Source organism: Haliaeetus albicilla, chromosome 4, assembly GCF_947461875.1.
Source record: "Haliaeetus albicilla chromosome 4, bHalAlb1.1, whole genome shotgun sequence".
Taxonomy (NCBI): Eukaryota; Metazoa; Chordata; class Aves; order Accipitriformes; family Accipitridae; genus Haliaeetus; species Haliaeetus albicilla.
Window position 1 is genome coordinate 51,615,760 of NC_091486.1, and position 15,172 is coordinate 51,630,931.

The 15,172-nt window shown below is 47.8% G+C and overlaps 1 protein-coding gene across 1 annotated transcript; it reads right to left on the reverse strand.

Moving 5' to 3' along the window:
* Window positions 1-2,166: 2,166 nt before the first annotated feature.
* Window positions 2,167-13,584, reverse strand: LOC104311050 (C-signal). Its single transcript, XM_069782665.1, has 6 exons — window positions 13,299-13,584; window positions 5,232-5,283; window positions 4,729-4,916; window positions 4,132-4,287; window positions 3,148-3,258; window positions 2,167-2,932 (listed from the first exon to the last, which is right to left on the reverse strand). Exons 1-6 carry the CDS (start codon window positions 13,437-13,439, stop codon window positions 2,819-2,821), a joined length of 762 nt encoding a protein of 253 aa, XP_069638766.1. The 5' UTR covers window positions 13,440-13,584; the 3' UTR covers window positions 2,167-2,818.
* Window positions 13,585-15,172: the final 1,588 nt, after the last annotated feature.

The window sequence follows — 15,172 nt, forward strand, 5'->3', positions numbered from 1 at the left end:
TTCCGGCTCCCGCCGAGGCACTTCCGCCAGTGAAGCGCGGCCGGGCAGGGTCGGCGATCGCCCGCCGTTCGCCCGGTCCGGACACCCCGATCCCGGTCCCTTGTCCCTTTTCGGCAAGGTCCCGGGTTTCCCCACACACACACACACCTTCGGCCGCTGTTCCAGGGGGAGGGAGGTCGGGGAGAAGGTGCTCGGCCCGCCCGGGCCTTCCCGCGGGGGGGTGGAGGAGGATGAGGAGGGTTTTTCCTCCACGGGCGGCCATTTGGTGGGGTGAGGTGGTGGGAAACGGCTCGGATTGTAATGAACGGGTTAACTTTGTTCATGAAATCGAGAAGGGGGAAGAGACATATTGAGAGTTAACATATGCCTTGTGTAATTAGCAAAAACTTGCTTAAGTGATGCGTAAAGGTCACGGGAAGAGGGCAGTGGCTATAACTTACTAGATAAGGGGGAAAAAAGCAATGGCTATAACTTACTAGATAAGGAGAGGAAGGACAACAGCTGCAATTAACCAAGACTGTATTTCTCCACATCAAAAGACATTCTACATCAAAGGATACTCATCCTTGAGAAAATTTACCGAATCTGCATAGTAACAGACCCGCACAAGTGAAGAAAGAAGAAGCAGGACAAGGCGGAGACTTACAAGAAAGGGGGTACATGAAATGTATATAAGGAATGTAACGGTAACATAAAGTTGCGGGCCTGTGGTGGAGGATTGCCTCCCCGGCCGCCCAGCGCTGTTTTGCTCTCTTATCGCTTGCTAATAAATTCGATTTTTTTATTCAATACAAATTGGCTCCTCCAATTTGTCACGAGCGTTTGTAACAGGCTCGTTCTCCGAGGGGACGGGTCGGAGCTGGCAGCCTGGGCCCGAGGGAGACGGGGGAAGGTGGCGGAGGGCCGGCTGGCCCTGGGTGGGCTGAGTCCCCTCACAACAAGACGGGTCGGGCGGCAGCGGGGCCGCGGGTTGCGACCGCTGCGTTGCGTTGGAGCATCCAGGCGAAGGAAGCGCTTGCGAGGCTTTTGCAAACGGGTTGTCTCCTCTCCTTTCCCGCAGCCATCGCTTCTCTCCTGCTCCCACCCGTCCGAACCGTGGAGCGGGGACTGTTTCCATTGGCGCTGCTCACAGCAGGCTGAAGAAGGCACATCAGTTCCTTTTCCCCAGCCAGCGTTCGATTCAAACTAGTTCAACTAACTGAGCTTGCCCCTTACCCGTATCAGGTTTGTACTCATACTACAGTCAGGCTTTGAGATGGAAAGTCAATGGCTTTAGAATCATAAAATCATTTAGGTTGGAAAAGACCTTTAAGATCAAAAAGTCAACCCAACGCCACCCTGCCCACTAAACTAAACTAAACAATGTCCTGAAGTGCCACACCTACACGTTTTTTGAACACCTCCAGGGATGGTGACACCACCGCTTCCCTGGGCAGCCTGTTCCAATACCTGACAACCCTTTCAGTAAAGAAATTCTTCCTAATATCCAGTCTAAACCTCCCCTGGTGCAACCTGAGGCCATTTCCTCTCATCCTTTCAGCTGATAGGAAAGCACTGCATTTCGTTCACCCGCTCAGTGACAGCGGCACATCACTAAAAATAGGTCTGAGCACAGAAGCGTGGCGTAACAAGCAGCTGTTATAGTGAGACTTTATATCCCTGTCAACGTGGGGAGCACGGAAGGCAGCTAGACACCTCTCCCTTACACACCCTCAGCTGCATCTGAGGGCAGGTCTCACAGTGGCTGCTGTCCAGGAACAGCCACACCTGTCTCTCCCACTTACCTGGCTGTTGTTTGTCTTTTCTGACTTGGTACGGGAACCCACCATGTTGGCACAGCATGAAAGTGCCTAATTAGCTGGCATGAAGGAGCAATGTTGAAGCCAATCCCAGACTTCAAAGAACTTTTTGCTTTTATCCCTACCTCAGCCTGAACACAGAGATCTTTTCACTAGCTGCTTTTAGTATTTCAGAGCAGAACAAGGGTCTGCCTCAGTTTCAGGTACACCCCAACCGTGTTAAACCCATCTAGCCTGAAGGAGACAGCACTTGTTAGGAGTTTCTTCCTGCAAGGTAGAAGTACAATTCTCTGGTCAGGGAAGAGAAACCTACAAAGAGAAACCTACATGCAGAGAAATTAACGGAAGTAGTTCAGTAAACAGACTGTTTGTTTAAACAAGACTTTATTGAAGACACTTTAGAAGTTTATGTACAAAACAACATTCCCACCCCCATATCAGGGTGTTAGTCACCCACTGGGAGCCAAGCAATGGCCTGGTGTGTGCTGTCAGCCTGGGGTCGCTCAGAGGTTGCTGAGGAATTCACAGAAGTACCAAATTCACATACTTTAGAGCTGGGCAATTTTAGCCGTGGCTCAGTTAGGACTGAAAGAAACCGAAGGACCTTTTCCAGAGAGATGTCTCCAGCAGACTGGACATACTGGAATCTGACAGCTTACACTGGCCTTACACTGAGGTCAGGTCATTTACTTCTGCAGAGAGCAAGAGGCCCGCTTTCGTTTTGGAAGTGAAGAGGAACCAGCCCCTGGATTTAACTTGCAGTTTTTATCTACTTTAGATGGTTCCAGGAGATACCTATCACTAAGAGCACAGTAGTATTTGCAGGAAGCATTAGAACAGAGCAGTAGCAATACCAAGTAAAAGAGTCAGCCACCTCACTTTCCAAATACACCTAGAGAGAGGCTGGATATCAGACTGGCTATTTCAACTAGCATATAAGAAAACCCTAGAGACACAGACATTAGTGGCACAATTTAAATAGTGACTGACATGTTGTTTCTGTAGTATGCCGTGCGCTTCTACCACGGTAGAGTTTCCCCTTGCCAGTCCAGGAAGGAACCGTTTTCTTTTTCACCAAGACGGTCCAGAACAGAGAGAATACCTGGGATAGCCTCTTGCACCTGCATGGGAGCCTAGAGCAAATCAAGCTTAGATTATTACTGGAAATACCCTACAGAAGAGAACCAAATGCATTTAAGGAGCTACTAGGATCAAGTGGGACATATTTTCGTGTTTCATAGTGTGCTTCTGCAGCACATGGAAGTGTATCCTGTACAGTGGGTTCTTGCTCAAGGGTTGGGACAACAAGGGAGTCATACTTTGACATTTTCAGAGAGATGTCACCTACCATGTTTCCGCCCATGTCTGTCTGAAGCCAGCCCGGATGCAAAGAAATACAGAGAATTCCGTCTGATTTCAAGTCTGCAGCAAGACACCTGGTGATCATGTTCAGCGCAGTCTACAAGAGTGGAAACCATCTATTAGCATGCTAGTTTTACAAACCTTGAGCAAGACCTTAAGCCAAGCTAACTGGCACCTCCCTTCCACCATGCTGTCTCTTGACAAAAGAAGGGGCAGTAACAGTATCACAGTAACTTATCCAGATTTAGTGAAGGCTTTGTTCTCAGAGATACCTGTTAAGAGAAGCATTGTGAAAGCTCTATTGCCATAAGCTTACTGCCCAAAGATGAAACTAAGTTATCATGGAAGATAAAGTAGCATTTGAAACTCCTAAGGAGCTGTGGGGAAAATAATATTGACATAAGGACTCTGTTTTTCTGCAATAATCACTACACAAACATTCAGTTTTTCACTTCTGAACAGGGAAAACAAGCATTTTAACAGCTTATGAGTAGGTGGTGTAGGAGAAACTGTATGTTTAATCTTGACTGTTCGTACAAACTCAGTCTCTGGATGTGACAAAACTAAAAACTCCACCTCTCACTGAGTGGCGTTACCATGTACAGGTCAGCACACCTTTTGTTGAGTTTCATGCCTGATATCTTGCTTGGACTGGAGAGGAACACAGCTAATAGGACACACACTTGATGGCATCAGTTCCTCCCTGAATGCCAAGTCCCTCTGTGATGGATCTATATGAGAGTAGTGACGGAGCATTTGTAAGCCTGTTCTTAAGAAGTTGGCATGCTTGCTCCAGATGTATAGTTTTCACAGATCCCATTTCCACCCACATGAAGAACAAGAACAGTTCCTGTGTCAGCCTGTCCAAGGAGGTGCTGAGCACCTCACGTCAACGTCTCAAGCTCAGAGGGGTCTTTGACTCACAGGTCTGCCCTCACCCGGTGAGCACAGCCCAGGGAAGCCTACAAACCTTTGCTATCCTGTAGGGGTAGACCTTTAGGAACATCTCATTTGCCTGGACGAGTTGCATGGAGGCAGCAAGAGAGGACATATTGATAATAGCAGCTCTATGGCAGCCCATTCCTGTGCTCAGCTGGGCTGCCTTCCTCAGAAGGGGTAGAAATGCCTGTGAAAACAAGAGCTTGTTTTAATTTGGTCAGCTTGCTCTTGGCCCATTCAAGGCAAGCCGGACTCTCGGGTTCTGCTCTATGAAGAATTGCAGTACAACTCTATGCCACCAGCACAGAATGGTGATGGCTCCCCAGATGAGCTGACCATAGGAAACCTTTCTCTAAAAGCCAGCTGTAAGTAGCAAGGACCTTCAGTCTCTTCTGCCTACCTCCTAGCCCAACCTGTCTACTGAAGTGACCTCATACCAGATGGATTTAAATAAAGAGAAAGATCCTTGATAAAATGGATCTATTGCTGCTTTCTAGGCATGCAGTTTGATATCAGACCTGTATCTGTGCAGTTCCAAGGTGACAAATGCTTGGGTTACGTGTCGAGCTCACCAGTGGAAAAGCATCTTACAGTACCAAAGATTAAGTACATTCCTCCCAATTCTTACCTTGGTGACCATCAGCTGGGCAACTGTATTGGTTTCATAAATGGTGAGCATTGTCTCTGCTGTGACTTCTTCCAAGGAAGCAAGCACATTGATGCCAGCATTGTTAATGAGGCAGTTCAGACCTTTGTCTCCCACAATTTCTTCCACTTCCTTGACTACTTTCTTGATGCTGTTTTCACAGACCACATCTGCACAGAGGAGCCAAGAATAGCCACAGTGAACAGTGAACTGAGTGGTTCAAATGCCGTCTGTCACTACACAACACGGTGCTAAATCAAAGCTAAGGCATTAGTCTCAATGGGGACATTTAGGCAGCACACAGAGATGACAATACACAGAAGACTTTACATAAATTATGTTTCCCCAGTGCTATTTCAAGGTGAGGGTGATTGTTTTCAGCTGCTGGAGGTCAGGTACAGCTACTGATCACCCAGGAGACCAGTTTCTTAAGATGCACTCAGCTGACTTAGTTGAACATACTTCTGTATAAGCCCTTTACTCACCCAGTTGGAGGAGCTTGATATTGCTGTATTGCTTGCTAAGCTGCTGGAGTTCCTAGGAAGAAGAAATTATTTGCGTTATCTTTTACATATATTTTTTATATATATATATATATCCATGGCTATTACATAAAACAGTTTGAGATCTACACCTCCGGAATTGTAACTGCCATTTATTTTCATAATTGGACTGAAGGCAGTGATACTACTTTGTTTTCCAACCTGCTGAGCAGCTTTCCTGAGAGCGGTATCAACTGCTCCAAGAAACTGGACTCTTTACCTGCTTAGTCAAGACACCAGCACTCTAGATTACAGAGTTAGTTCCCAGTGTGTACAACTCAGGCATGTGTTTCTAGTGTAACCAAAGGTCTTTGATCAGGCGGCCACTGTTGCCAGTTCCACAGCAGACCCGGTGCTCAGCCTGTATTCCAAGCCAGTGATTCCCTACTTCTGTAAGAAAAGCACCGCAATCTTCCTGAAGCTCAGCTAGTGCTAGACATCAGTTCAGGGCAACAGGAATCCTTAAGAAAAGCCATTTGGAATTACTGCTTGCAGGAAAAGTTTCCTAGCAATTTTCCTGTGGAAATTCTGTTTCCCAGCACTCTGATTAGCTTCAGTTCTTGTAACCGAAGGTAAAGCACGCATGAAATTGGTTACATACACAGCAACTGTCCACGAGAACAATTCTCTCTCTGCTAGATAGCTGTAATTCAGTCATCTGTCTACTACCTCTCAGTAGAGGCATGACTAGTGGTCTTGGAGAACATTAGTACTCTACTGGTGTTGCTGCTGGACAAAGTGTGTCCAAATTGGATTTATAGGCCCAGCTGGAATACTTAGGTTTCTGTGCCATGTAGCCAAGCGGGAAGTGTGGCCAAATGTAACAGATGGATTACATACTCCCAGCCACGTTTAGGAGCCCGAGCAACCCTGGCCAAACATTCCAGCTCAAGCAAATCCATTTCTTTAGGAGCCCTTTGGGAATAGGGGTCACGAAGGCTGATTTTGAAAGAGTACTTCTTTGCCACTTGGAGACACGTAGGGACTCCATGTCCTCTGTCAAGCTATAATGCATTACATCTTTTATCTCAGTTCATACTCTGCAGGATTCTCTCCAGGCTTGTTTAGAAAATTTGTTCTCCCACTGAGGACAATCTACAACCGCAGTTAAGGCTATTAAGGGGAGGGGGAAGGAAGGTGGGAGAGTCAGAAGCACAAAACCAGAAGACATTCCATCCCTTGGATAGGCTTAATGGGACAGTTTTCAACGGATTAAAGGCCCAGGACACACTATCTTGTTTATTGATAGTCAGGCATGAAATAGTTCTGCCATGTCAAGGCCTGCAATAATTATGTGGCTCTGGACTGTCCACTGGACTTTGACAGTATCGCTCACTTGATAATAAACTCCAGAAGTGCTCTGGCTTCTCAAGGTTTGTACATTTATTTATAGTCAGATTGCTTCACTCTCTGACAGAAACAAGCTACTAACTTTTGCTAAAAGGCCGGAGATGTTTTGTGTAGTGACAGCAGCTGAGAGGCTTCTGAAGTGAGTAAGCAATATGTTCAATTAAGAACTGCAAACACTGTAGCATTAAGCATTCTCCAGAACATAAACAGCATAAAATTACAATTGCTGCATGCAAATTAGGTTTAAAATTCAATGGTTTTTGCATTTAGTTAACTACTTAGTTAACAAGTGACTCCCACTTCAGTGGTTTCTCAGAAGCAGCTTCCAGGCATAAAGCTAACTTAGACAGCTTTGGTCTTCAAGAATGTTACTCCACCTGATATAAATGTAAGCTGAAAAATCCAGTTAGGAAACCAAAGAATTGCAGAAAAGCCTATTCTTTTTCCTGCGGTGACTAGAAGGAACATGCAGAGAGGAGGACAGAGACAGCTTCATGGCAGCACGATCAGATACAGCCATTTCAAGCCACCAGCCACGTATGCTGCTTATCCTCTTCCCCCACCCCAGGTAGTTTTGATCAAAGAGATCAAAAGCCTCCTGTGTCCAGAGAACTCTGAAAATATTACTGCAATGCATGCATATACTAGTTATTGACTCCCCACTGAAGGGATAAGCTTTCCTTAAACTCAGTGTGGTCATCTGTCAAATGCCTTGTTCTCCACCCATTAAAAACAAAACAAAAAAACCCCCACCAAAACAAATAAAACCAAACCAACAAAAACCAAACCTACACCCACCAAAGTTGCCTGCAAAGTTTTTTGCAGCAGCAGACTTGCGCTCGCTTTTCTATGCCAACATGCTAGTGCAGAGGCACTGCACCCAGGACAAATAGGTTAAATCCCTGGGAAGATGAGATCTCGGAGCAGTCTACCAGAGCCAGTGCAGATCATAACGGCAATGCATACATAAGAATAAGTGAGCTCGTCGGTACTGATGTTTGAAGTGCAGCTTGTGTTTTAATGTCAGTTTATGCAGTTTAATTTAAAGACAGTAGGTACAGCCAACATATCCCAGGCTAAGTCATTTTTAGTTAGTGTACTGTGATAGCCAATTTAAAAACAAACAAAACCAACAGAAAACCACAACACAACTCCCTAATACTGTGTTTAGCATAGTCGGCTCTAGAAGTGCTTTGTACCTGAATAACTGTTTACCCCTGAGAATCAACTCTTAGGGATTCCAAGAAAAATTTAAACTCTGATTAGCATCCGTTGTTTCCTGCTTGCTGATTTTAATTATGATTAACAAAAAGTCAGCCTACTCCAATTTAAACAAGATCCTCTGGCACTCAAGGCTCCAGATACAGGTTCGTCCGTACACAGGATATTTATTGCTAGATTTCAACCAGGAATGTTATGTTGTCTTTGTCATTTAGAAAGATTTACTTTGCCTTCTTTATGAAAGCATTATTCACTTCAGTTACAGCTCTTGGAAAGGACCTGGCCATACCAGGCCAGTTGGAAGCAATCAAGCCAAACTAACGCAGCCTGTAGGCAGCTTTGTCAGGCAAAGGATACATGGGTATCCTTTCACATCATCCTGCTTGCACTCCGGACGAAGTCAAAGATGGATCATATTCGCCCGTGTCTCTCCGAGACAGGCTCTTCAGTATCCCGGTCTACAGCCAACTGACTGTTTGATTGTGGAATAGCTGACACCAAGCTGCTGCAGACTGCCCCAAATCCATGGCCTCTCTGACTCAAGAGGAGCCAGACCTTAATGCTGTAGGAAGCGCAAAACACTTCCAGAAAAAAACCCCCAACACTGCAATAACCCCAAATTAGAAAGACTTCAAGAATGCCTCCTTTGCCTGATATAACACATCTATCTTGCTAGAGCGCTGCTCCAGAGATTGCTCAGCTGCTCTCCCCGATAGCAGACCACATGGCTAAAATATGTAGGAAAGAAAAAAAACAAAAACAAAACCTGACAGAGACAGTGTGCAGAAGCACTTCAGCGAGAGCTCTGTCTGACAAGGGAACAGACACAGCACTGTTAGTAACACTATCTCCTACTTCAGAGGAAGGGAAACAGCACATTAAGCCCTGGAAGCTTTCCAGAGCCCGGTAGAGGACTCCGGAGCAGCAAGGAACTGAACGCTTTCTTGTTCACCTGGGAACACACTTGAGCTTTTGGGGAGAGCAGGAGGAACAAGAGATGCTCCTGTCCCGAGGTCCCACGTTCAGCTCTCAGCACAGCCAAGCTGAGTACAGGACGCGCTGTGAACAGATTTACACCATGGCCGTTTCGATCCTTTCAGCTACCTTGATTCCTCAGAAAGCCATCTCTTCCCTCCATACCTCAGCAAGTCAGAGGGGGGACTACAGGGGCTACAGCATCATTAGGTGTAGTCTTAAAGTGTAGATCAGAGTTTTTTCCCTTTTATGAGGAAGCAGGATGGGGGAAGAGCGAGCAAGAAAGAAATACAGGAGGGTAGGGGAGAATTACAGATGGGTCCATGAGCCCGTACAGGCTGCCTAATAATAACCGTACTGTGGTTTTGTCCATCTGGAGTGGAAAGACAGGACGTCAGGATCATTTTGCAAGAGATTTGTAGCTGCTTCCACTCTCAGTGCTGGAGCAGCCCAAGTAAAGGCAGATGAGAAACAAAGTGTGGCTGAAGGAGTCTAGTATGGTACTTTTCAAGGAGGGGCAGCGGTTATCTAGATGCGCCTGCAGGCCTGCTGCATGTTATCCTGTGATCTAAAGTCCATTTGTTAGGCAAATGTTCTGTGGAGGCCACCTAGGAGCTATTCAGCACAAAAACTCAAGTTATTACAACTTCTGCCAGCACAGACTCACATGCAAAAGCTTGCAGCTGTTCAGCATTATCACAGGGTTAGCAAGTTACAGGAGACATGCTGCTTTCTGTAGTAAGCAGAGGAAAGCAAAGTCGGACCCTTCTCCAGCATCTCTTTCTAAAGTCAGGTCCTTTGGGGCTCTTATCTGTCCACTTTGGAGGACTCCAAAGTATGCAGTCATCTGCATCTGTAACAGCATGCGCTCTGCCCAGAGATTCTCTGGATAACTCTTGAGAGATTCTCTGGATAACTCTCGGCTACCCAGGAATTGCTGCTGGCTATTTTCCCCAAGATGGGCGCTGGATTTGCCAGTAGCTAAGCATATTTAATCACTTTTCCTCTAAAAAATGGAAGGTGGTTTTTAAAAGGCTTTTCATTTAAGCTCTTCCCATCCTTTCTCCCCTCCCTGCGTTCTACGACAGGACAATGCTACTCTAACCAAACCAGATGAGAGCAGAATTTAAGAGAACTGTCCAAAGTTGCTGTTCTCCGAGTTCATCCTCTAATCCAGGAGAGGAAGTGGGGGGCAGTGTATTCGTATTAAGGAGGATTTTTCATATGGTCCCTTACCACGAAGCAAAGTGGGAGGAAACAAAAGTAGACTGCTTAAATCACTGCCAAGAGAAAAAACAACCACTGACAGCTCAGGTGTGCAGAGAAAGAACAAGTCACTCAACTTCACAGCCCAGTCACGTGGTCAACAAACAGGTCTTAGATGGGCAAAGCCCATTTCATGTGCACTAAGACAAATCTGCAGTGCCAGCCTCTGGAGTGCAGGAACCTGAACTCTGCGTTTTCAGGATTTGACTGGAAAGTCAGTGAAGGCAAAGCTTTCTCTCTGGGAAAGAAAAAAAAAAAAAAAAAAGACAAGAAAGTCACTGAACCTTTGCCTTCCCTTACCATATCACATTTGAGCAACACTGCCAAATGGGATCCAAGCTTCGAGATAGTCAGTTGTATACGGTGCTAAGCCTCCCATTGCTAAAGGCTCGAGCACGTCTGTGCTTGCCCTCTGCCAGCTAGAAGGACTAGCAGCATGGTGGAAACACACCTCAGAAGGTCAGAAAGTTTTGTGCCAACTTTATGCGCTGCAGATGGGACAGATAATACTAGTGAGACTGCTACAATACCTTTAGTAAAGATTTCCCTGCCTTGTGGAGTTTCCAAACCCATCTGTTAGAAATACGCTTTCAGCTGGCTGCAGAGGTTTCTATTGATGTACTGCCAAAGCACAGCACATGGCCTAGAGGTCCTTACAAAGAACAAAACCCCACCCTGATCCACCAAAGACAAACCTTGCCCCCCCTAACCGAAAAAAAAAAAAAAAAAAAGGCAGTTTAGGATGCACCCCATGTGGCCTGCAGAGTCACCGCTCGGGGTTACTGGAATGTGGCTCTTGGCCAGCTTCCTGCCTACATGAGACATGACTGCCAGCAGGCTTTCCAGGTTTCTACCACTGCAAGCAAGAAGCGACCCAGACTCTTCCCAGGCACACTATTTGAAGGCTATTTCATCTTCTTGTGCAGGTTTACCAGCCTTTTTGCTGAAGATTTTTAAGTACTGGCAATGCAAAAAAACTCCCAAGTTGCGTTAAGATACATCCGTGTAATGTTTCCTAGGAAGCTCTTCTTATTGAAGGAACCGCTTTGCTTCTCCATGTAATTGATCCAAGACCATTATAACGAGAAATCACTTCTGAACACAAGGGCCAACTGGTGAAAAAACAGAACCTCTCTCAGCACCAGCTAAGGCGGCTTTAGAACAAACAACTAAGCAGGGAGATTTCTATCTAACAGCAGGTCATATGTCTCTGCTGGTTTCCTGTACCACTACTGTACCACGCTGTTGTGCAATCACCAATAGGAAATACATCTGGGATAAATGCCAGATCTTGTAACAGGAGTTAAAAGCGAACAGAATGGTAGTGAATACCTGTTCAGGAGCTCATGTAGTGCCGAAGGGGGGCTGAGGGGGCGAAGCTGCAGGAACGGGTGGCTCTGAAAGGCAGTCTGTGCACCAGGTTTCAGTCTCGCTGGGCTGTTTCTCAGCAATTCAATTCAGAAATATCCTAAATGTGTCTTTGTGCTGGAGAGATTTTTTTCTTTTTTTTTTTTTTGACAAGCAACAAGATTAAGACCTTTTTCTTCAGTTTCACAAGTTCCTGTAGGGCAGCACAGTGCCAGCGGAGAACCGAGCGGTCAGACTGCAGGTGTTGTTATCTGACCAACTCTGTACTACCACCCTTGAAGCAGGAGCCTCGGCACTGTCTTTTAAAGTTTTTGTATAGCTAAGCAGTAAACGAAGCTGCCACATTTTGTTTATTGCTAGCATGGTGTGATCACAGTTTGCGCTGAAAAGAATACAATCAGCCTTAAGGGAACAGACGTATAAGTTTACCTGTGCACACACCAGGGAATCTGCCTTTCGCTAAGGCAGCCTTGTGCCATGCTTGAAATAGGGGAGATGCAGAAGTAGGGCTTTCGGTATCAATTCTCCTACCGAATGCCTGCAGCAATACGCAGGGATTTGAAAAGTCATAGAGTTGAGAGCTCGGATTCTTGCAGTTCTGGAGCACTAGAGCTTTCCTAGGAAAGGAGGAGAGTGATACCTGCGTGTATTGCTGTGCTGCCCTAGCAGTACAGGTAGAAACCTTACTAAGGAGAGTCAAGATCAGACTTGGGATGCAACAGAGGATGCTAGCAGCCACAAAGTGAGCAGACCAATAACCCTCGTTATCAGTTGGCCTCCCAAAGGTTTGGGTGCAGCCTTTAATTTGTCTGACAGTCATTTATAACATGTAGGGATGGGGAAGAAGTCCAAACGCTTTACTGCTATGCTGTAGCAGTAGGAATACTGGCTGAAAGGGGAAAGGGCTGCAAGTGAATCCACCAGCAGCACGTAACAAAAGCTGCTATGGTTTCAGCAGAGGCTCTGGTCCCTACCCAGCCAAGAAGGGCACTAAGAGGAGTGTTGAATTCGTCATTCATTTGGGCCTTCTCGCTTGTTGCAAGTCCAGCGGAGAAAGGGGAGAGAGAGACAGACGGGGCACAGCTCCTTTTGGGGACATAGACACACCACGTAGAATGGGTGAGGAAAGCTGTAACAGGTTTCACTGGGAGAGCTTTTGGGGGCTAGACTACCCCTGCAGGGCTCCGGGTCCGTGCAAAACGGGAGAAGGACAGGACATACTTCTCTCCAGCTGCAAATATAGCGAGAAACTCGGGGACTGGAGCAAGCGGCTGGCAGGAGCGCTTGAGATGCTGCAGCTGTCCAGCCTGCCTGCCCAGCTGGGGCCAGGGCTGCAGTGTTTCCAGCCCACCTCTCCTCCTCTCGGGAACGCACCCAAGTACCCAAACCCCAATATCCCTTGCCCATTTCACCTCCAGCCTCGGAGACTTTCATGGCCCCGACTCTACCCCATCCGGCCCCCTAGCCGGGGTGGCAGCTCAGCCCCCAGTTCCCATCCCACTCCGGCTACTGGGACCCCAAGCGCTTGGTCGCAGAGATGCTTGACCTGTTCTACGCTTCCACAAATACCTTCTCACCCCCTCCCGGGCTCCAGCCCCAGGCTCCCCCCCCGGACTCCCACTGCCTTCCAGCCACCAAGACGTGTGCTCCTCTCCGCAGCTCCTGCCAGGCTCTTCTCGGGAGGGCTAGCGAGACCCCCGGCAGCCTAAAACACCGAGAAACCGGGGAGGGGACCCCCGGTTCCCGGAGACACGATGCTCCGGCGGGCTGGCAGCATCCCCACCCGGGGAATTCCGTTCCTCCCCAACCCCAAACCCGATCCCGGGTTACCTGGGCTTTCTCGGGATACCGGCAGGTAGCAAAGACCAAATCCGGGGCAGGGTTGGCCGCTACGAGCCCCCGCACCAGCCCCAGTCCGATCCCCCGGCTGCAACCGGTGATGAGGACGGAGCGGCAGCGCGGCTGGGCCATGCTGGCACGGCTCGGCACGGCTCGGTTGGGTTCGCTTTCCTCGGCTTCTCTCTCTTTTCCCAGCTCAGCCCCCCACGCAGCTCTTAACCTGCGAGGAGCGGAGCCGGCACCGCCGCCCCGATCCCGCCCCCGTCGCCCCGCCCGGCCCGGCCCGGCTCGGCTCGGCTCGGCCCCGTACCTCCCCCGCTGCCTCTGGGCTCAGCCAAAGCCCTTCCCCGGACCGCCCACGGGCCTTCGGTTTCCCCGGATCGCTGCCGAAAGCCCCGGGGCTCGGCTCCCGTCCTCCCGGTGGGTCGCGGTGCGGCGGAGGAGATGGGGGGGGGGACGGGACACAGGCGGGTGGTTTGGGATTTTGGGGTCCCGGGAGAATCCCGAGAGACCGGGGCCACGCAGCCAGCCCTCAACAGCGTGGGATGGTGGCCTGGGTTTTTGTCTGGAGCTTCGTTCCCCCCCCCCGCCCCGTGGAAGAAAAGAGCGCACTCAGAAAATGATTAGCCTTCCAAGAGGGGAAGATAAATTTGTTCTTCCCTCTCTTGCCCAGATCACACCCTAACTCGCTCCCCGCACAATCACCTGAACGCCCCGTTTCACAAATCTCTGCGGGGAAAAAAAACAACCCCAGAACTCTGTCACAGCGGCGACTGGCTGCCCCGAGCGTGGCCGCAGTTCTGCGGGGCACGGCGTGACCGCTCTGTAAGAAATAATCCTTATTCATAAGACTGACATAAATGGACAATGGTGAAATTGCTACCCCCAGGATCTCGGAGTGGGTAGAAGAAAAAAATAGAAGTTCTCTAACAGGGTGATGAAGCAGAGGCAGGAACGGAACCCACGTTTCTGGACTCCCCACGTCACTGCCAGAGGCGCAGAGCAAGCTGCCTTTTTTGCCTGTTATAAGCATTTCTTTCCTATTCATCCTGCATTGTGGGTGACCCATTCCTGGAAATCGCTACAGGCTTTAGCTAGTCCTCACACCTATTACCCACAGTGCTTGTGCATGCTTTCCCAGATAAATAATTTATTATTGACTGCATATATTCATGCATATAAATTGGTATATGCAGGTATAAAGGCGTTAATTACATCTGTTAGTACTATATTGCTCTTTCTTTTCTTTACTAAAAGATCAGTAAGCTTTTACAACATTAAATTCATCCTAATACAGGTCACGAGTAGCCTCTCCGTTTTACTTGGAAAACTAAAGCACAAAGACATTTGGTAATTTGTACACATTCTATGGAAAAGTCCAAAATTTCTGATGAGTCTTCCCCATTTCCCTTTTGTTGGTTTCATTATTTCTAAACAACTGCAGTAGCTCCAAGTAACACACAGGATCTGCATATCTGAAAATGTCTATTACTCAAAATATGCTCAAAAGAAGGTTTGATATTCACATCACACTCCCAGCGTGAGATGAAGATGACAAGATACTCGCAGTCATTTCTCGCATCTCAGGCCCTTAGACACAAAAAGTGCGGACTGCAAGCAAAGCTGCCCAGTGATGTGGCTTCTTGATCAGTGTTTTTGTTATCTTTGCATTCGAAGTCATGACTACGATGCTTATTTCAGGTATACCAAGTCTCTGCACGCAGAACAGTCCCCAGCCTGCTCTCTTCCTTCAGCAAGTAGAGAATCCCGGGCTCTCGCAGAGCCAAACGCTTCGAGTTCTTAACATTAAGCAGGAAACCGAGTCCAAGGTTTAGCGGATACAAAGTGTTTGCCCATTGCAAAAA

Bases quoted from the DNA above. Each gene is read 5' to 3' on its own strand.
- LOC104311050 (XM_069782665.1), bottom strand. From the start codon at position 13,439: ATGGCCCAGCCGCGCTGCCGCTCCGTCCTCATCACCGGTTGCAGCCGG. The intron at 4,917-5,231 runs GTGAGTAAAGGG...TCCTCTGTGCAG, and splicing joins TATCAAGCTCCTCCAACTGG to ATGTGGTCTGTGAAAACAGC. The intron at 4,288-4,728 runs GTAAGAATTGGG...TTGTTTTCACAG, and splicing joins CCCAGCTGATGGTCACCAAG to GCATTTCTACCCCTTCTGAG.